Source organism: Suillus fuscotomentosus (assembly GCF_016647785.1).
Source record: "Suillus fuscotomentosus strain FC203 chromosome Unknown F5891scaffold_79, whole genome shotgun sequence".
Classification (NCBI taxonomy): Eukaryota; Fungi; Basidiomycota; class Agaricomycetes; order Boletales; family Suillaceae; genus Suillus; species Suillus fuscotomentosus.
In genome coordinates, this window is record NW_024539591.1 from 138,634 (window position 1) to 155,883 (window position 17,250).

The following is a 17,250-nucleotide window of genomic DNA, read 5'->3' on the forward strand; positions in this document are numbered from 1 at the left end:
TTCGAAACTTGTCTCTCATCTCATCTACACACTAAGTGCACTCCTGGCCCTTCAAGCCAACATCCTCTTCCTCTCCGTCCTTGTCCTCCTTTCAAATTCATCCATGCACATCCCACCATTTGTAGCCGTGGGAAGGAATGTGTAAGTTTGTTGCCTAATTACAACTTAACCTTGAAGTTGTTTGTCGTCACACGTGACATTGTTTATTGTCTGATTGGTATGCTCAGACTTAGGTTTTTTATCTCTTAATTCCGAACTGTCATCTGTCCAACAAACTTCTGAATATAGAGTCTGTTAAATATACAAAGACCCTAATGGTACGCACAACCCTCAAAGCACGCAGCATTGGGCGAGTCGGTAGACCTAAATCCAAAGGCAAAGGCAAACTTGTACGCATGGAAAAGGGCGCCGCTACTGCTAGGCTCAACTCTGCAGCCATGCCACTCCGCCAGCCCCTTACTTCATTTGCAATTCCGCTTGTTCACGCCGAGATTGTAATGGACGACTCGCTAAAGAACAACAATAATAAGATCACATACGGGGAGCCACAAGAGACCGAGTTCATCCGGGTCGAAAACAGGGAGTCATACAAAATGTGCAGGATTCCAGTGTTTGAGGGTGGGAAGAAGCGAGGGTTTGTACCGCTACCCCTGAGGTACAGGGATGTCTGGCTAGAACTTTCTTACAATATCGTACTGTGCACTAACATATGGGAGCTTTGGCTGGAGGAGGGTAAGAAGAAGTCGAAAGGAAAGAAGGCGAGCATGGTGGCGACTTGCCGAAAGAACACAGGGTCAATGCTTGTCCAACACATGCTCACTAGGCGGTTGGTTGTGGAGCAGTTGCTGAAGTTGGATTATCTTACGGAACCTGGCAAAGAGAGCGTCCCACTTTTGGACGAATGGAAGATTCGCATGTGTCGTGATTGGTGGAACAAGAGTTATGATGAGGCTTTCGCTGAAGGGCGCGAATTCCTGTCAGCGGATCCTGTGACAGCTGCAAACAAGGCATTCTTTGGTGAGCTCATCGCATCCCTGCATGCTCACCACCACCTGATATGTAGTTAGAAAAAGGATGGGATATCGATGAAAAAGGGAAGGAATCATTGTTGTCCCCCCCAGATCCAGCTGCCTGGATCAACGGACGTGTTGAAGGAATTCACAAAATATTTGCACAAGTCATCATGCCTCAGGCCTTGAACGAGTTGAAGAAGCCTGGGGCATTCCACGAGACTAGACATTTGGAAGGAGGAGAGCTGCCAGGACGCTGGCACGAGAGACACGATCCTTGTCCTTACTTCTGGAGTGAAGCGCAATGGGAGTGGTACAGCGAAGGTCAATCAACTCATTCCCTAACGTCTTTTATAAGCTACTAACAATGTGACATGATGCAGGACACAATTTTTCGGACACCCCAATCGCCTTCTTCAACTTTGTCCTCAGGAAAGAGCCGAGCTATGCAAATGTCAAAGAATTTGAGCATGACGTCAAGAGCATTGCCAACATCATTTTCGCTAACAGTGAAAGAAATGGCTGTGAAAATATCCAGGAGATTGTGGGTGGACTCTGGCTAGGCGAGATGACCTGGAGGGAATTCGTGGATTACCTGAGGCAGAAATGGCATTTGAATGATGATTCCTGCAAGCCTTGGGAAAAAAAGGGTATCGACCTCCTCCCTTTCATGCTACACCTCACTCTCAACGGCCTTCTATTCTAGACGAAAAAAACCCTTTCAATAGCTTGGAAGCACAGTTGATCTTCCAAGGATTCGTGCGCCGGGGCTCCGAGAAAAGAGATTGGAACCCTAAGGATCAGATCCTATGGGAATCTTTGTTGAGAATGAGTCCAAAAGAATACGAGCCGGTATGGAAGAGGGTCGTGAAGACGATTTTGGAAGAGGAGAGCTCTGTAGGTGACGTGTTGAAGGATGCGGGGAATTGGTCGCACCATTGTGAGTGTTTGCAATGCTGGTTTCATTTCCTGTACACGCTATGCTGCGTCACCAGTAGAATGATGCTAACGGTGATTCTTGTGTCTCAGCTAAATCTGTGGAGGATAGCGAAACGGGTCAGGTAGAAAATCAAGCTCAGCCTCAAGTTTGTCTTGAACAAGTTGATCGCGCCGACGCCTCTGCGAATTTCAACCAGTCGCCTCCCAAAACATCCGAGAAGCAGTCCACACTATCTCACCAACTGCTACCCATCTATGAATGGATGCTTGCGTACGTTCAGAAAACCATCTCCTTGGAAACATTTGAAGAGAAACTCAGGAGCTCCTTGTCGAATGAGCACGAGAAAGGCATCCAACAGTTCCTTGATGACATTCGTGCAATTCCCCCTGGGAATGACGTAGCATCAAAGGATGCCCTGGATTCGTTTGTCAACCGCGTCAAGGCACTAGAAGCTAGGAGAGAGGCTGGACGGTTGCATAATAATCTCCTCTGACGTTGATCTTCTTTTGCTGGCAACGAATCTTTCCTGTCACATTTATTGCTCGATTCATGCTTCTTACTGATGTATCAGCTATCGAGGAACCTAGAATGGGAAGCTTGAAGTAATAATTACATTTCTTGAATTTGCTTTCAGGTCACCTTGCATCAGACTGAGTGTGATCAATTATTACAATAGAGAGACAAACTGAGAACACCCACATCACATAACTTTTGGTCAAATATGATGTTTCTTCCAAGGGGGCAGCAGACATATAGTTTCTGACACGGACCCGCAAAAGTCGAGTGGCCAGGACCCTGACAATGAGTCGAATACTATACCATGCTGTACAATACTTGACCACTGAAATTTCGCTAAGTCCCACACACCATGTATACGCTATAGTGAATTGTAAGTAAGTAATAACTTCAAAACACAGTTTGATGGCAAGGCAAATAATGTGATATTAAATCGTGCATCGTGCATTTACATATAACTATGATGGTTGGTCTAGTAAGGTGACAGTAGAAGGAGCTTTGATGTACCGTACGTGCGTGAATCAATTTTTAAATTTAAGCCTTCTTTGAGCACTTGGAACCAGTGTTACCTTGAAGTGTCTGTCATTTGCGCTTCACTAACGAGTTTTGACTACTAGCACTCCCTGTAAGGAAAGTCAAGACTACAGAATGCATCATACGCCATCGCCTGAAACTTGTCATTGACAAAACAGAATGCAGAGTCTCTAGCATCATTCCCACCAAGTTCCTGTCGAAGTTCATGCACCAGATTCATATCCACGGCAATTGAGCAATCTCGTGCAAAGCACGAACACTTTCTGGAGCAAGCCATATATGTCGTGGAGATGTTCCTTTTGGGAGAACATTCTTTTGAGAGGACAAGCGGTGGTTGTTCCAGTATAGTCGGAACTCATCCAAGCGCTGTTGGACTAGAGGTGTCATAGCCAATTGAAAACTTGCCTATGAATAGTAGCCCCATGATGTCAAGAATATAACAAGAGTCATAGATGAAAGTTACGTCTCCCATCCGCAGAGCCTGAGCAGCAAGCTTCTCGTGCCCATCTGCATGCTGCCGATGCCAAGGCCAAAGGGAGTCCAATGGGACGCATGGTCGCGTTTCCCTTGCCAGCTTGCCCAATTGGGAAGTAGAAGGGATGTTCGCGCACGGACCGCGGATCCATGCACTCCCACTGACACAGGCTTAAGAAGAAGGTTTCTTACGTAGAACTAGAAGTACAAGTGGTTGTGGTAGGATTGTCGTCACACTTGTTTCAATAAACGATGAACTATGTTTTATTGGCTGACAATAGCGATTGATGGGCAGTGTTTATGTAATGAATGCATTTGGTTATTACAAATTATTTTACAAACACCCAGCTTGCAAAAAAATCGCACGTACCTCTAAAACCATTTGCAACACACTGTACCTCCCACCTTTCTGCCATCTTGTGTACTGTGGTCCGTGGGATCGAGGTTTGTTTGTGCCTGTATCATATTTGCTTTTATTTGGTCATGGTTGATTTTCGTTGTTTCTCTTCTCTTTTTCTCCATCTATCCAAACTGCCTAGCGCGCGCGCCTTGCCGTGCTTCTTGTTTATTCAAGAGTCGCGCTAGGTGGTGCAGCACCCCCCTCTGTCCTTAAAACTACAGGCAGAGCATTCTTGGGCTGTAATTCCTGGGAGGGGTCGCTGTTGGAACTGGATTTACACAAGGCTTGTTCTGGCGCCCTCGCACGCGCTTGTGACGACCTAACTTTCTTGAACTTCTATCTTGCAGGACACCATCTATACCGATCGAGTGCACCTTGTTAAGGTAGAGGACTTGCGAATTCAACGAACATCACGTGCCAAAGCGTTACTTAGAGTGACAAAGCTGAAATTTTCAACATCAATTCAACAGGAGCAGAATGTATAAAAGTAGTTTATGCAAAATATGAGAAACACTAGTGTACACATTATCCATAGAATAAATCAATGCTACATGGAGATGGTGAAAACATTTTGAATTTTGAGAGCTTTCTGCGCGGTTGATTATATTATAATACCTACCAATACCAGCGCTGCTATGAACGAAAATGGCCTCCATCTCAAGGTAATATTTTAATCCAAGATCAATTATACAGTATCTGCTGCATACATCATACACCCGGCGTGGCCAAGCAGACACTCTAAATCAAGATGGCCATCTTGTTGAACCTTCCTATGCAAGCGAAGTTATCAGCGGTGCCATTGTTGAAGTCCATTTCCGCATTCCTCACTGACACATCAGCAACTTTGATAAAGTTTCTAAGTCAGATAGAAACACATCACGTCATGAAATGAGTGCGACTTCGAGTCCTCCCTGTCTCAAGTATGAAAGCAAGTATTTTCTCTCAACATATTGACCTACATATTTCTGACAGAACATCTTGCCTCTTTCAGCAACTCTTGTGGCTTCATACCTGACATAATGCATGTTCTGTCTTTTGGTTTAGTTCACAGTGGCCTGTTTTCTTGTATCTGTAATTGTAATTAATGACTTATGTATTTATAATCCATTTATTAGTCCGCCTGAGGTTTAGTGAAATCTGATGTATACATAGGGGACATATCGTGAAGAATATGTGACCACTGAATCAGCAGGATGGCCAACCTCGAGCACAAATAGCCTAGTCAACAGGTCCTTCAATATCAATAGTTCAATGGGTGAGACCACAGTTATCAAATGTGGCATAGAACGGAGATTCATAAACCTGAAATCGATCTCCGCCATTGTAAGCTTTTGCAAAACACAACAAGCTACCTTTAAGTCAGGTCAGCCATGCAGCTTCGCTGTCCACTATAAGCCAATACCTTAGGTGAAATACCCTGATAGAATTGAGGAACTGGTGTCAATGCCAAGGTAGTCAAATTTGTATTTTAAGCTGTACTTTTACATTCTCCGAGACAGCCCAACCCCTTGAACTTGAACACCGCGCAGCACATCTTACAACCTGATTTTCCTGCAGCCATGAAATTTGAGCCAATCTCATAGTGCAGACTTGGAGGCAGATTCATGGGCCTATGAATTGATGTTAGAAAAAATTACATTGCGCAGAACAGTTCTTGAGTATCGCACGTCACATGAGAGGTGTTAGGAGCAGTAGATGGTGGTCAGTGGGAAGAGTTGCGTGTTGGGACTCTTCATTGCAGTATGATGACCTTGCTCCGTAAGGTAGCAGAGTTGTTTACTGAAGCTTGTCAGTATTTGTATATGCCTTTGTTTGGTCATGGTTGATTTTTCATTGATTCTCTTTTTTTCTCTACTGGTTTCTACATCCATCCCAACTGCCTAGCGCACGCCTTGCTGTGCTTCTTGTTTATTCAAGAGTTGCGTGAGGTGTGGCTGCACTCACTCTGTCCTCAAAGTTACAGGCAGAGAATTCTTGGGCTGTAATTCCTGGGAGGGGTTGCTGCTGGGACCGGATTTACGTAAGGCTTGTTCTGGTGTCATCGCACACACCGTTGACAGCCTTGCTTTCTAAAACTTCTGTCTTATTTGCAGAGCGCACTCTGGCATACCAGCCAAGGGTACTATTACGTTTGATCATTCTTTGTCACAGTGCTTTACAGAAAGGCGTGTCTTTTTCCGTCCTGCTAACTCATTTCTTCTCTTGTAGGGCAGGACCTCTGCTCTTATTCTGTTGCTCCACCTTTTCAAACAAGATGCTTCTATTTCTGCATTGTACTAAGCCTTGCCTACTGCGTCTGCGTAGCGTACCACTTCCAGTAGTGGGAGGTAAATCTGGTGTATCCTGGAACATCGTGGAATTCGATCAAAAAGCGAATTATAAGGTGTTATTTGGAAAAAGGACTAACACAAGGAGAGTGAGTAACTAGTTGTATCAAGTATGTTACCAGTATTGGCGCTGTTATTCTGCCAAAATTCTACAAGATGAATCCCACAGCAAACTGAGACTGTAAAAGGCAAATTTGAGTTGTTGAGTTTCTTGCTTCTAAGTTGGTCTTTGGCAGCACCATGTGCCCATTCCCATGCAAGGTGTAAAGTTTTTTTTTTTTTGAATCCAATTTATGTCCTTTGCAGAGTTGTACTCTATGTAGGACACTACTTTCTAATCTAAGGGATCCCCGGTGTCCCTATTTGCGTCCCCGAGTACGCGAATGCCCTGACGTAGGGCGTACCCCTGTCAGTCCGCTGTTCCTGCCGGCCGTTTTAGACGCGCCACTCTGGTGGGGGGGAGATTTATAGATGCTCTTCGTGCTGATGTACTATGGTAGCATAATCTAAACATGTACTCGGTCGCGCGAGGCGATCTAGTACAGGAGTCAGGTGGGCATTTGTATAGGGATTTGGTTAGTCTTGGGGCTGATCTGACTATCCTGGGTCCGTATGTCTTGTGCTGCTGTGAGCGCTTGATTCCGTGTAGGCGAGTGAGTGAGTGAGTGAGTGAGTGAGTTGAGAGTGTTGTACAGGGTGTCTGTACATGATGGTGAGAGACGCGTTGATGTTTACAGGTTGGATCTACAAATAAAGTTGTAAAGTTACCAGATTTGAAGACAGGGGGAAGAGAAACTCGAGTGAGAAAATACCAACAGAGTGACTAAAAATAGGGTACCTAGCGAGACTAGAAACTTGAGTGAGAAAAGGCATAGAGCCATTGCGAATCCGTCAAAACTTGCTGGCAATATGATGTATCATATACTGTAATTGTAGAAGGTAGGTGATACATCCACCCACACCTTTCATCCTTACATGGTAATGTATCACACTTGCGAGATGTATCAGTGTGTCCTGCATATCATGTGACTGAGTCTGTCCGCTTTTCTCTAATACATCACTTTCTTTCTAGTTGATTTTCTCGTGACCGGCAGTCTGATACATCACTGTCGTGTTGTCATAACACTTTCCAGCAGCTGATATATCACTTGGTCTGTCTATTTTGTTTGCTTTTCTTGTTACCTGCACGCTGATATATCATTAGCGTCTATCTGCTTTTCCCATGACCTACAGGCTGATACATCACTGGTATTGTTGTAACAGTCTTTCTAGTGGCTGATATATCAGTCTGTCTACTACAGGCTTGTGATGGTACTTATGTAGCTGATATATCACTTCCGCGTTCCGTCTATCTAGCATTGCGCATTTCCTCACGCAAAAGCAGTACTTCCTCCTCCCACCGGTGAGCTCGAGCACTTGCCTTACACCATTCCACGCGTAGTGCTACAGCATATTAAACAAGGTATACATATTATAATCGAAGACTTACAATCCTGTAGTCCTTCCCCCTGATTGTTGGATACCCCTGCCGTTTTCCATATCCATGAAATATTCTGTTGGCTGACTGTCTTCCCTTCATCGTGTTTGAGAGGGACTGCATCCTTCGTCCTGTCCAGTGGCCTCAACCATTATTCTTACTAAGTTTTGATGCAAGTATTACAAGCGCATCTCTGGCAGTAGTGTACTCAACCGATATTGCATTGATTCTGCTTTCAGCCGAATGGATAATACCTTGAGCACGAGTATTCGCTGACCTAGGACAAAAGCATCCTTGTACTTGTAGAGGTGGTAGGTCATATTGATGACAGTGCGGAGTTCGCTGAGAGCATCATTTTCTTGGGCTTTACGTAAATCCCATTCATACCTTAGCAAGTGAACGTCGCATGGGAAGCTTGAGGGTAGCGAAGAAGGAAGAAAAAGATGAATCTTGTGGACCTTGTCCTCGGAGGTAATGTCATCGGGCGATCTCAGGCAGGAGACACAGGGCATATACAGCAGTTGTACACGGGACCAGGTATCAATTCTGCGGCGGAGGGTATTGATGTGCTGAAGTATCTTGGCTTTTTGAGTGTTCGTGGCATGCTGTCTGATGCTCTTCCCCTCAAACTCAACACGTTGTCTAGGCAGAGCCGATTCAGCTGTGAGTGCAAATAATGCGTATACGCACTGCTGACTCTCTAGTTCTATTCCCGATGAGATAAGGACCAATGGTAATACATCATCGTCCAGGGACATGTGTTCACCACGCTCGATTTCTTTTGCCTCGGTCTTTGATAATGCCAGACGCACGGCGGCCTGGGTCACCGCTGTTAAATTACCCATTAGCGACATAAATGTTTAGGCACAAAACGACACTTACTAGTCCCCGCCTTCACTTCGAATGGGTTTGGCAAAGAGCAGTCCAACTCCCACATCTCGATATCTGTTATTCACACAGCTAATTGGTCTGCATCAAGGGCAGCCTCGAATTCGTCAAGATCACGAGCATGTTCTTCAGCCTCAGGTACCGCGGCCTTATATTTTCGGAGAAGAATGGCGCCTGTGGGAGTAGCTTAGCGTTGAACACTAATCGATAGAATAATCACTCACCCATAGCAGACTTTCTTCCAATTCCAATCGTTAAAGTGGTTGTCAATGGCCTCTCTCCTGGATCCGGGTCCCATCTCGCCAGTACTTATAGCAAGAGGGTTAATATCTGCCCACCCACGCTCCGGAGCTTCGCCATTCGTCCGCCCAACACCCTTGATAAAGTTGAACGAGAACCTGTTTTGACAACAAGCAATGTGCGCTGGTAGGTGAAATTTAGGTACAAGGAATGTAATAACCTTTTCGTTGTGGTTGATATGATATTTGTGCGGGAATGCTGACATGCGCGACCAAAGGTTTTTGTTCCATTGGCAGGAAATGTCGTAAGATATGTTGAGGACGTGAACGCCGTGTGAAGAACGCATGCTTGAAAAAAACAGATAATCCATGTTGATGTACCTATCAACGGTGGGTTCAGAATCAAGACTATGATATGATCAATGAACGAACGCACCTCTCCCCCTTTTGAAAATCGCCAACTGAACAAGGGCGTTTAAAATTGTGCCGTGCACAATCAATGGTTCCTGCATCCGTTGCTGCAAGTCCACCAGAAGCCCTTGTTTCCGCCAGGTTGACTGTAGAGTGGCTAGAACACATGCTCTTCTACATTTAATCATAGTCAGTGCAGTGGCTCGGGCAATTGTGTTTGACTGACCCCCTGGGCATTGCCCACCCTGTTGCGTGAAGCCAATATATCCTTGTATTCAGTCTTTTCAACAAAAAATACATATCCGCGATTCAGTCCGGGATCAACAGCATCTGATGATGATACGGCGAACGAGTCGGAAATTCTTGTCAATAGCCAGGAAATCTCAGCCACAATTCCAGTGCTCTGGGAGGCCCTCATATGGGTTCCATCGTTCTTTGTGCGTGCCAGCTTCTTTTCTCCATTGTTCATTCCCTGCAGCACCGGCAGTCAACGAGAGTTCGAACATTCGTATACCAAGGGACTCCAGATCAACGTCTACGTCCATCGCAGACAGACCTCTAAATTCAGCCTCTCAAAGGCATGTCCAAGAGGTGCATAGTTGATGAGTTCGACGAGTAATAATGCTAGGTCAATTATCTTGTGTATGATTACAGTAGTTGTCGGAAGAGCCCGTAAAATAACAAACGGGCGACTCATTCAGATGGCATTTTCCAGCTAAGTAAACCTGCTAGAATAATTTCATCATAGGCTTCAGTACCACTCCGTTCTATAAGAGTGATGAGTTCTCTTTCTGCAGCAAGCCGTCGTCTTGTCAAACAGAGCAATTTCTTACACTGCTGCAATAGGCCATTGTGACCAATCCCCGGTGCACATAGCTGTACAGCCTCTGACAGCAAGGTAACGCGCTTGTGCAAATTGTGCATAAAAGCGCCCACATCTTCGAGCTCGGGGGACATGACATCCCATCCTTCTGTGTCAATGCGTTGGAGTACTGCGAGAAAGCGTTTCTGGAGGGAATTATGCTCAGGAACTCCTGCTTTGTAGCCAAGCTCAATGTATAATATGTCGAGGCTGTGAAAGTTTGAGATGATGGACTTCACGAATCAGCAAAGTTGTGCACTATGACCGTCTCGAGAAAGACATACATCGCTCATATGAGATTGCCTTCGCCAACGATTTCGTGACATGTCTTGCTCTGTAGTCTTGTTTCTAGAGCACGATGAATACAATGACCATTGATTCTAGAGATAGTGATTAAATCTAACCTTGCATAGTGAGATCGTTTGCTTTGCAATCTAGCATTACGACGATCTTCCTCGGACTTGTATTTTGGTGGCATTGATGATATGGGTAAGTACGGTCAGTGTTCACATATTCACCATATTATTGAACACATCGGGAGCCACACTTCCGGACAGATGGATTTGATTTGTATATACTACGTATATAATACCATGTACTTGACAACAAATAATCTCAATGCGCAGAATACTGGTACTGCTTGCTATACTTACCTATATGTCAACCGGTCACACCAATCATTTGGATGAACAAGAAAAAATGCAAATTCACCAGACATCGTAGGGTGTCTCAGAGAGTTGTGTGTTTTGCACCATGATATATCATGCTGTGCCGGTGTCAATCACTCTCGGCATGCTGAAATACCTTGGTGCTAAGCGCACCAATATTATGGAGCATATCCGTGTTGAGCGCAAATGTTACCAGGATCGATCGATCAATGATTGCCTGTTCAGTGTTATAAGACTCATGTCCAACTCATGCATGAAGGCTGATCGGATGCCAGATCTAGCAGCAACACACTGGAAAAAGGGTATATAAAGCTCATTGAGCACATCGCACAATATTTTTAGTATACACGAATGACAGAGTATCTATAGTGCAGAGATATCAAGCTGCCTCACCGCACCATACATTGAAAACATCCTGGAAGTGCGCCTGGGCTTCATGTAGTGTAGTAAAATAATGCACTGTCGTCCCTGCAGAGCGGAGTTTACGTGCAGTATAGCTTAATGGGTATCGTTAGAGAAGGTACAGATCAAATAAATGAAGGAGCCTACATGTCACTGAACAATCCAACTCCGTAATGACAAACAGTTACGAACCACTTAAACCGACTGGCAGGGTCAATGTTGATGAGGGTCTCGGCACTTGCATTAGCAGCCTCCAATTCTTCCACCTCATTAGACTGATACTTGGGCTGGGAACCAGGCAGAATATCGTTGGTGGCACCAATCCAAATGTCTTCGATGGAGGTGTCAACATCTGTGGGGTTGACATCCTGACTGTCCATCACATCCCGGTGAGAGCCTATAAGTAGTGTGAGCGGAAAAAAACACAGTAGATACACTATACGTACCAGATTGTGTGTGAAGTACGCATTCTTCACCTTCTGGTCGATGGGGCCAACCAAATGGTTGCGGAGACGACGGAGGAACTTTGCAAAAGTGTGTCAGTACCAGCAAACATTACGTAGAACCAAAGAAAATAGCTTACCACACTGAACCAACCGAATGTCCTTGATGAACTGTTCGAGTGTGAAACAAGGATGGGTTAGCATTTGGACGCGGCGATTGTGGAGGCACTGGATATCTGGCTGGGACATGTTCACAAGTCTGAACAAAGTGGCAAGGTCAAGTTGCAGGGAAGAGAATAGTATTTATACTGCTTGCCATTTGACCGGTATTGATTAATGATTGGTCAAGAAAAAAATCAAGCTTAATAATGCCAAGTCGAAAAAAGTCGTTCTAGAACCACGAACGTCACACTAGCATTGCAAGTAAAGATGGCCCCTCCGAGATGGAAAAGTGCCGAACAGCTTACGTGGCTGCAAAATGAGGTTCCAACGTACCTACAGATGCAAAAAGAGAAAAAGCTGGTCCGGTTTTTTGAGCTGCTATACCCCAAGTGGTTCAGTGTGTTCCTGGAACATATGAGAGTTTGGCACATAGGATCAGAAAAATCACCTGACCACAATGACGCCAACATCGACCAATCTAGTCTTGACTCGGATGCAGCTGTCAACGAGATCATTGCCGAGCTGGACCATGAAAACGCTATAATTCCTATCAGTGATGTTAAAAAACAGAGTAACTTGGACGCAGAACTTGCCGAGGCACTCAAGGACCCCATAAAACATCGAGGTAAAGTGCGTTTCTTGAAGCTGAGCTAATTATAGGTCGGAATACTGATTAGCCATTACACAGAAATTGCAGGAGTAGTTTTGAAACAACACCAAAGGAAAGACCAGAACAGACGGGACTTTGACAAGCAAAGTCCTATCTACAATGCTGGGACAGCCCGCACGAGGCACTCGAGACCTGAAAGAAGTCGAGGTGTACTCACAGCTTCATTATGAATCAAAAGTCAAGCCTTTGGTCTCGGACAACATCAGGGAAAACAAGCTTGCATTACCTGACCAGAGGCTTTGTGCTGTCCGGCACCACACAAGTGAATGTTTTGCAAAGGAGTCGGAAGATGTGAAGGAGAGTACTATCATAGCAGGTTATATATCACGTTTTGTAAACCTACCAGTGATATATCATAATCTCAGAAACGGGCCCACTTCTACTAGTGCTGATAATATATCATTCACATGGTAGTATGATGTATCATAAAATTCAATATACCAATTTCTGGTGGTAGGTCATATATCACCCTCTGTGTCTGATGTATCATCGTCTTAGAGTTTCACTCAAAGGCCAGGATGTATCATGTGCCTTCTACAATGATAGGTAATTAATAGATCACAATGACACTATCGCCTGAATCCGTCTTGTTAGACACAGACTGCTATCTGCACTGAAGGAGGTGGTGATGATAATTGCGCGCCGCATGTTCGTCATGCTGAAAAGCACAGGGAAAAAGCTGCAGGGGCAAAGGGCATGGCCCAAGACAAAGACATGGGAGGACCTGAAGGAAGAGAAAGTCAGCTCTTAGAGGGACGATTCAAAATTGGGCTATGATGCAATTTATATCCAATAACGACAATTCTATTCACTGCGGAAATGACTTTGTAGTCATATATGAAAAGAGTAGGATTAGGTCAAGCACACGGACAAAAAATGGACTCTAGAAATAGACTCAACATGTATCAGACACAGTATAGAAAGGTCTCCCAATCCGAACCAAACGAGCATGTGGATTTCAGCATGGAACAGAGTGTGATTATGCTATAGACATGCTACTCCTCAGTCTGGTTTAACGCTGATTAGCTATGTTATCGCATCCGTTTAGAATATCTAAAATGGTGAAAAACCCCTCTATTTAGGCTAGGATTACATGGTGCTATGAATCCACCATAGATCGCAAAAATGCCTGCTCTTCTGCCTGCTCTCATCCCCTTGCATAGCAATGTATCTGGGTGTTCCCCAGAATAGTATGCAGAGAAGGACCAGCGATCCTAAAAGGAAGTTACTAGGTCAACAAACTCAAAGACAGCAACAGCGACACGAACCACTTGCGGCGCCACTTGTACTACCACCTCTGCAACCCCAGCTCTCCCCTCTCGAAAATAATGGCAAGCTGCCACGGATGGACCTGTTCTTTAGTGTGGGAAAACAGGGTGCAAGTCGTGAACCACAGGTCATGGTAAGTCCATTTGAATGCACTGGTAGGGAACATGAGATACTCACAATAGATAAAACAACGACAGCTTGTATTTTTTCAGGCGTCAGGTACATGGGGGGTCAGCATCTGGACAAGGGACACCATATTAAGGGACACAATTAATTGTCGAAATTTGAAAGTATTCCTTCGCTTATACTTTTGATTCCAATTGGTCAAAGCGTGCACTTGACTGCATTTGAGTTTATCAGAAACTCTTACTGCAGTTTCATATGATATGCATGTAATTAGGTGTCAGGAACTGCCACGATCGAGCAACATTACTATGGAATAGCTTTGATTGGATGGTGGGTAGGTGCATGTCTCTAGTTATTCGTGAGAGCCACTGCCAAACATTGCCAAACATATTCACTTAAAAACAGACATAATGTTCCTATGAAACAAACTCAACAACCATGGCACGCACCAGATCTCTAGGACGCAGATTCAGCAGCCGTGATCCCCCTGCGGCACTTCAACCCGAGAGGAAAAGAAATATTAAAAGTAAGACCAAGAAGGACCGTGCCCTGACTGTAATGTCCACTAGTAAAACAACTCTTCTGGTGCCTCCGGTGCAACTCCGGAAGCCTATACGGTCATTTTCCATTCCAATAATCCGTGCAGAGCTAGTCATGGATGAGTCCCTGACAAAAATTGGAACTCAGATCACTTACTGTGCTCCGGAAGAAGTTGTTGCCTTTGATTTCGATACACGGAGGAAGCACACGACCTGCCGCGTACCAGTGATGGAGGGTGGGAGGCTTAGAGGGTATGTACCCCTGCCCATGAGGTACCGGGACATTTGGCTCGAGCTTTCATATAATATCGTGCTGTTGATGAATATCTGGGAACTTTGGTCGAAGGAAGAGGGAAAGGCTTTGAGGCCGAAGGAGAAAAAGATGGTCACTGCTTGCCGGCAGAACGTCGGGGCATTGCTTGTTCAATACATGCTTGCCAGGCTTCTTGCGGTTGAGGAGTTGGTCAGCTTGAGTTATAACACCGAACCTGGGGAGGAGTGCGTGAAATCTCTCAACGAATGGAAGGTCCGGATGCTTCGGGATTGGTTCGATATGACACACTCCGAAGCAAAGGCTGACGGATCTGAATTCATGCGTGCAGATCCAGCAAGCGTTGAAAACAAAGCATTTTTCGGTGTGTCCATCACATCGGCCGTTCGTCTAACATCGCCTGACCTCAATAGAAAGGAGATGGGAGATAGAAGATGATGGGAGTGACATCTTATCGCCCCCGGCAGACCCCAATCTCTGGATCCATGGGCGTATCGAAGGGCTAGACGATATCTTTGAAAAAACAATTAAACCTCAGGCTTTCCAAGAGATCAGCAAGCCCAGCAAATTTTTTAAGACTAGATATGAGAAAGGGGCCAATTTACCAGCACGTTGGCACGAAGGGCATGAGCCCTGTCCATTCTTCTGGAGCGTCAAGCAGTGCGATTGGTTCTGTGAAGGTGATGTCATAACTGCATGCGATCCCTTTTAGCTTCTGACAACACCATGTTTCGCAGGGAATGACTATTGGAACTCGCCGATCGACCTCTTGCATCATGTTCTTTCTACAGATCCAGCGTACCATGATCTTGAGCAGTTCTTGGGTGACTTGCGCAGCCTTGCTGGCATTATTACTGTGAATCCTGAGTGGGAAGATATCGAGGAGGCTGCAAAAGATCTCTGGCTAGGAAAGATAATCTGGAGGGAGTTTGTAAGCAGCTTGAGAAGAGGTTTGAATCTTTCCAAGGAACAAACTGTGACTTCTGAAAAAAGGGGTACGTCTTTCTAGACGTTCATTCTGACAACTCATGTAGATCGTTCTTCCATACAAGATGACCAAAACCCTTTCAATACCTTGGAGGCTCGTTTGGTCTTTGAGGGATACATGCGCGGGGGGGGAAACCAAAAGGCTCAGAGCGACAGGGATGTTATTTTGTGGAAAGGCTTGAATCAAATGGGCCCCCAAGAATATCGGCCGGTATGGAAATGGGTCGCCAGTGAGATCCAGCTGCAAGAAAATGCGGTAATAGAAGTTTTGGAGAAAGCAGGAACATGGTGGCAAGATTTTAGATGCCAGCAAGGTGAGCATTAGAGAAATCAGCCGATCTCCTGTGCAAATCAATTCTTGTTCACAGCGAAAGAAACAAATGTCACGGAACAACCTGACAGGGAGGAGGATGATGCACACGTTGATGCAATGCCAGAGATGGAACCGCAGGTCCACAATCAACAGCAGGGTGGATCTGGTGAGCGTGTGGAAGGGCAATACAACTAGCAATCTAACTGAAGAGGGAAGGGTCCATTCTTGAAGGACGTGGACATGAGAAAAAAAGATGTCTCCTCCAATCTACGTTTGCCAAAAAATGATGGTGCCTAACAGCAAAACTCTGATGACTCTTGTGACTCTTTTCCTGGTGTGGAAAACATTGACGGACATCCACCTGCAGCTATCATTGCAGTAAACTCAATATCCATCTTCCACACATCCTCCCCTGCCTGCTCACGCTCCCATCATAGATGGGGCGCCCGAGCATATTGCCCTGCACAGTTATCTAAAATCCAACCCTGTCCCTGATCCTCCTTTCGCTCTTCCTGCTAACAAAAACACTACAACTCAGGAGCTAAGCGCAAGGGAAAGTCAACGGCAGGAGCTGAAAGAACTGCATGCCATCTATCTTGGTTTAACTAGGTATCTTGAGGGTCACGAATCGTTGGAAGTGCACAGAGAAAGCTTGATAACATCCTTCTACTCCGACTTCGAGGCTAGCATTCTGAAATTTGTGAAGGATCTTCGGCATTTTCCCGCAGACCAGCTTACGGTGGAGGTAGCAAAACCAATTTTGGACTCCTTCGCCCGCCGTGTTCAAGCAATACAGGCGAAGAAAGAAGCTGGGGAATCGCAAAATGCCCTCCTGTAACTTCGCATCCTGCATTGTACCCTGAGATCGCATGTACCTTAGCCTGTGTAGGATTTCAATTTGTATCCACAGTGTTGACGAGCCTTAATCACACACAAGTACCAGTACTGAAGGTTAGAACACGTTGTGAATTAGAAACTTTACAGCATTTAGAATCCCAGATTTTGACAGTAGGAAACGAAGGACCGTTTCCGTTCCATCACAATTGGGAAAAGTTATTCCTGAATAGGAATCTTTGGCAACTAAAGAAAAGGTGACCCCTGGGAAAGCCCTCTTTTTGTTGATTGACCCCTTGGAAAGCTTCGCAGAGCAGGACACCCTTGCCATGACTAATTTTTTGATATTCTGACATTTACAGATATGAGGAACTTTATCAAGCTTGTGTGCACTGTATGTATATAACTATTGTTCAACACTACTCAGATCAGTGATGGTTGTGATGAGTAATGAGGCACATTAAGAGCGTGAGAATGTGAACGTGTAG

At 45.1% G+C, this 17,250-nt stretch overlaps 6 protein-coding genes across 6 annotated transcripts; 3 read left to right on the plus strand and 3 right to left on the minus strand.

Moving 5' to 3' along the window:
• Positions 1-314: 314 nt before the first annotated feature.
• F5891DRAFT_1195209 (uncharacterized protein) lies at positions 315-2,443 on the plus strand (the record flags this gene model as incomplete). Its single annotated transcript, XM_041368078.1, has 5 exons — positions 315-1,017; positions 1,068-1,334; positions 1,394-1,660; positions 1,717-1,950; positions 2,040-2,443. The coding sequence occupies 5 exons, from the start codon at positions 315-317 to the stop codon at positions 2,441-2,443; spliced, it is 1,875 nt and encodes a 624-aa protein (XP_041220086.1).
• Positions 2,444-7,549: 5,106 nt separating this feature from the next.
• Positions 7,550-8,532, minus strand: F5891DRAFT_1195210 (uncharacterized protein; the record flags this gene model as incomplete). Its single annotated transcript, XM_041368079.1, has 3 exons — positions 7,550-7,644; positions 7,691-7,809; positions 7,862-8,532. The coding sequence occupies 3 exons, from the start codon at positions 8,530-8,532 to the stop codon at positions 7,550-7,552; spliced, it is 885 nt and encodes a 294-aa protein (XP_041220087.1).
• A 98-nt stretch (positions 8,533-8,630) lies between these two features.
• Positions 8,631-9,882, minus strand: F5891DRAFT_1255199 (uncharacterized protein; the record flags this gene model as incomplete). The annotated part of the gene is made up of 6 exons (XM_041369984.1): positions 9,608-9,882; positions 9,443-9,546; positions 9,242-9,390; positions 8,909-9,186; positions 8,791-8,874; positions 8,631-8,740 (listed from the first exon to the last, which is right to left on the minus strand). The coding sequence occupies exons 1-6, from the start codon at positions 9,759-9,761 to the stop codon at positions 8,631-8,633; spliced, it is 879 nt and encodes a 292-aa protein (XP_041220088.1). The 5' UTR covers positions 9,762-9,882.
• Positions 9,883-9,909: 27 nt separating this feature from the next.
• On the minus strand, positions 9,910-11,840 carry F5891DRAFT_1195212 (uncharacterized protein; the record flags this gene model as incomplete). The annotated part of the gene is made up of 4 exons (XM_041368080.1): positions 9,910-10,288; positions 11,341-11,545; positions 11,595-11,672; positions 11,732-11,840. 4 exons carry the CDS (start codon positions 11,838-11,840, stop codon positions 9,910-9,912), a joined length of 771 nt encoding a protein of 256 aa, XP_041220089.1.
• Positions 11,841-12,020: 180 nt separating this feature from the next.
• F5891DRAFT_985001 (uncharacterized protein) lies at positions 12,021-13,200 on the plus strand (the record flags this gene model as incomplete). The annotated part of the gene is made up of 4 exons (XM_041377527.1): positions 12,021-12,150; positions 12,187-12,383; positions 12,535-12,756; positions 13,018-13,200. The coding sequence occupies 4 exons, from the start codon at positions 12,021-12,023 to the stop codon at positions 13,198-13,200; spliced, it is 732 nt and encodes a 243-aa protein (XP_041220090.1).
• Positions 13,201-13,548: 348 nt separating this feature from the next.
• F5891DRAFT_985002 (uncharacterized protein) lies at positions 13,549-16,766 on the plus strand (the record flags this gene model as incomplete). The annotated part of the gene is given in 10 exon segments (XM_041377528.1): positions 13,549-13,590; positions 13,610-13,825; positions 13,905-13,911; positions 14,093-14,152; positions 14,279-14,992; positions 15,042-15,308; positions 15,366-15,623; positions 15,663-15,929; positions 15,984-16,094; positions 16,366-16,766. The coding sequence occupies 10 exon segments, from the start codon at positions 13,549-13,551 to the stop codon at positions 16,764-16,766; spliced, it is 2,343 nt and encodes a 780-aa protein (XP_041220091.1).
• Between the last annotated feature and the right edge of the window lie 484 nt (positions 16,767-17,250).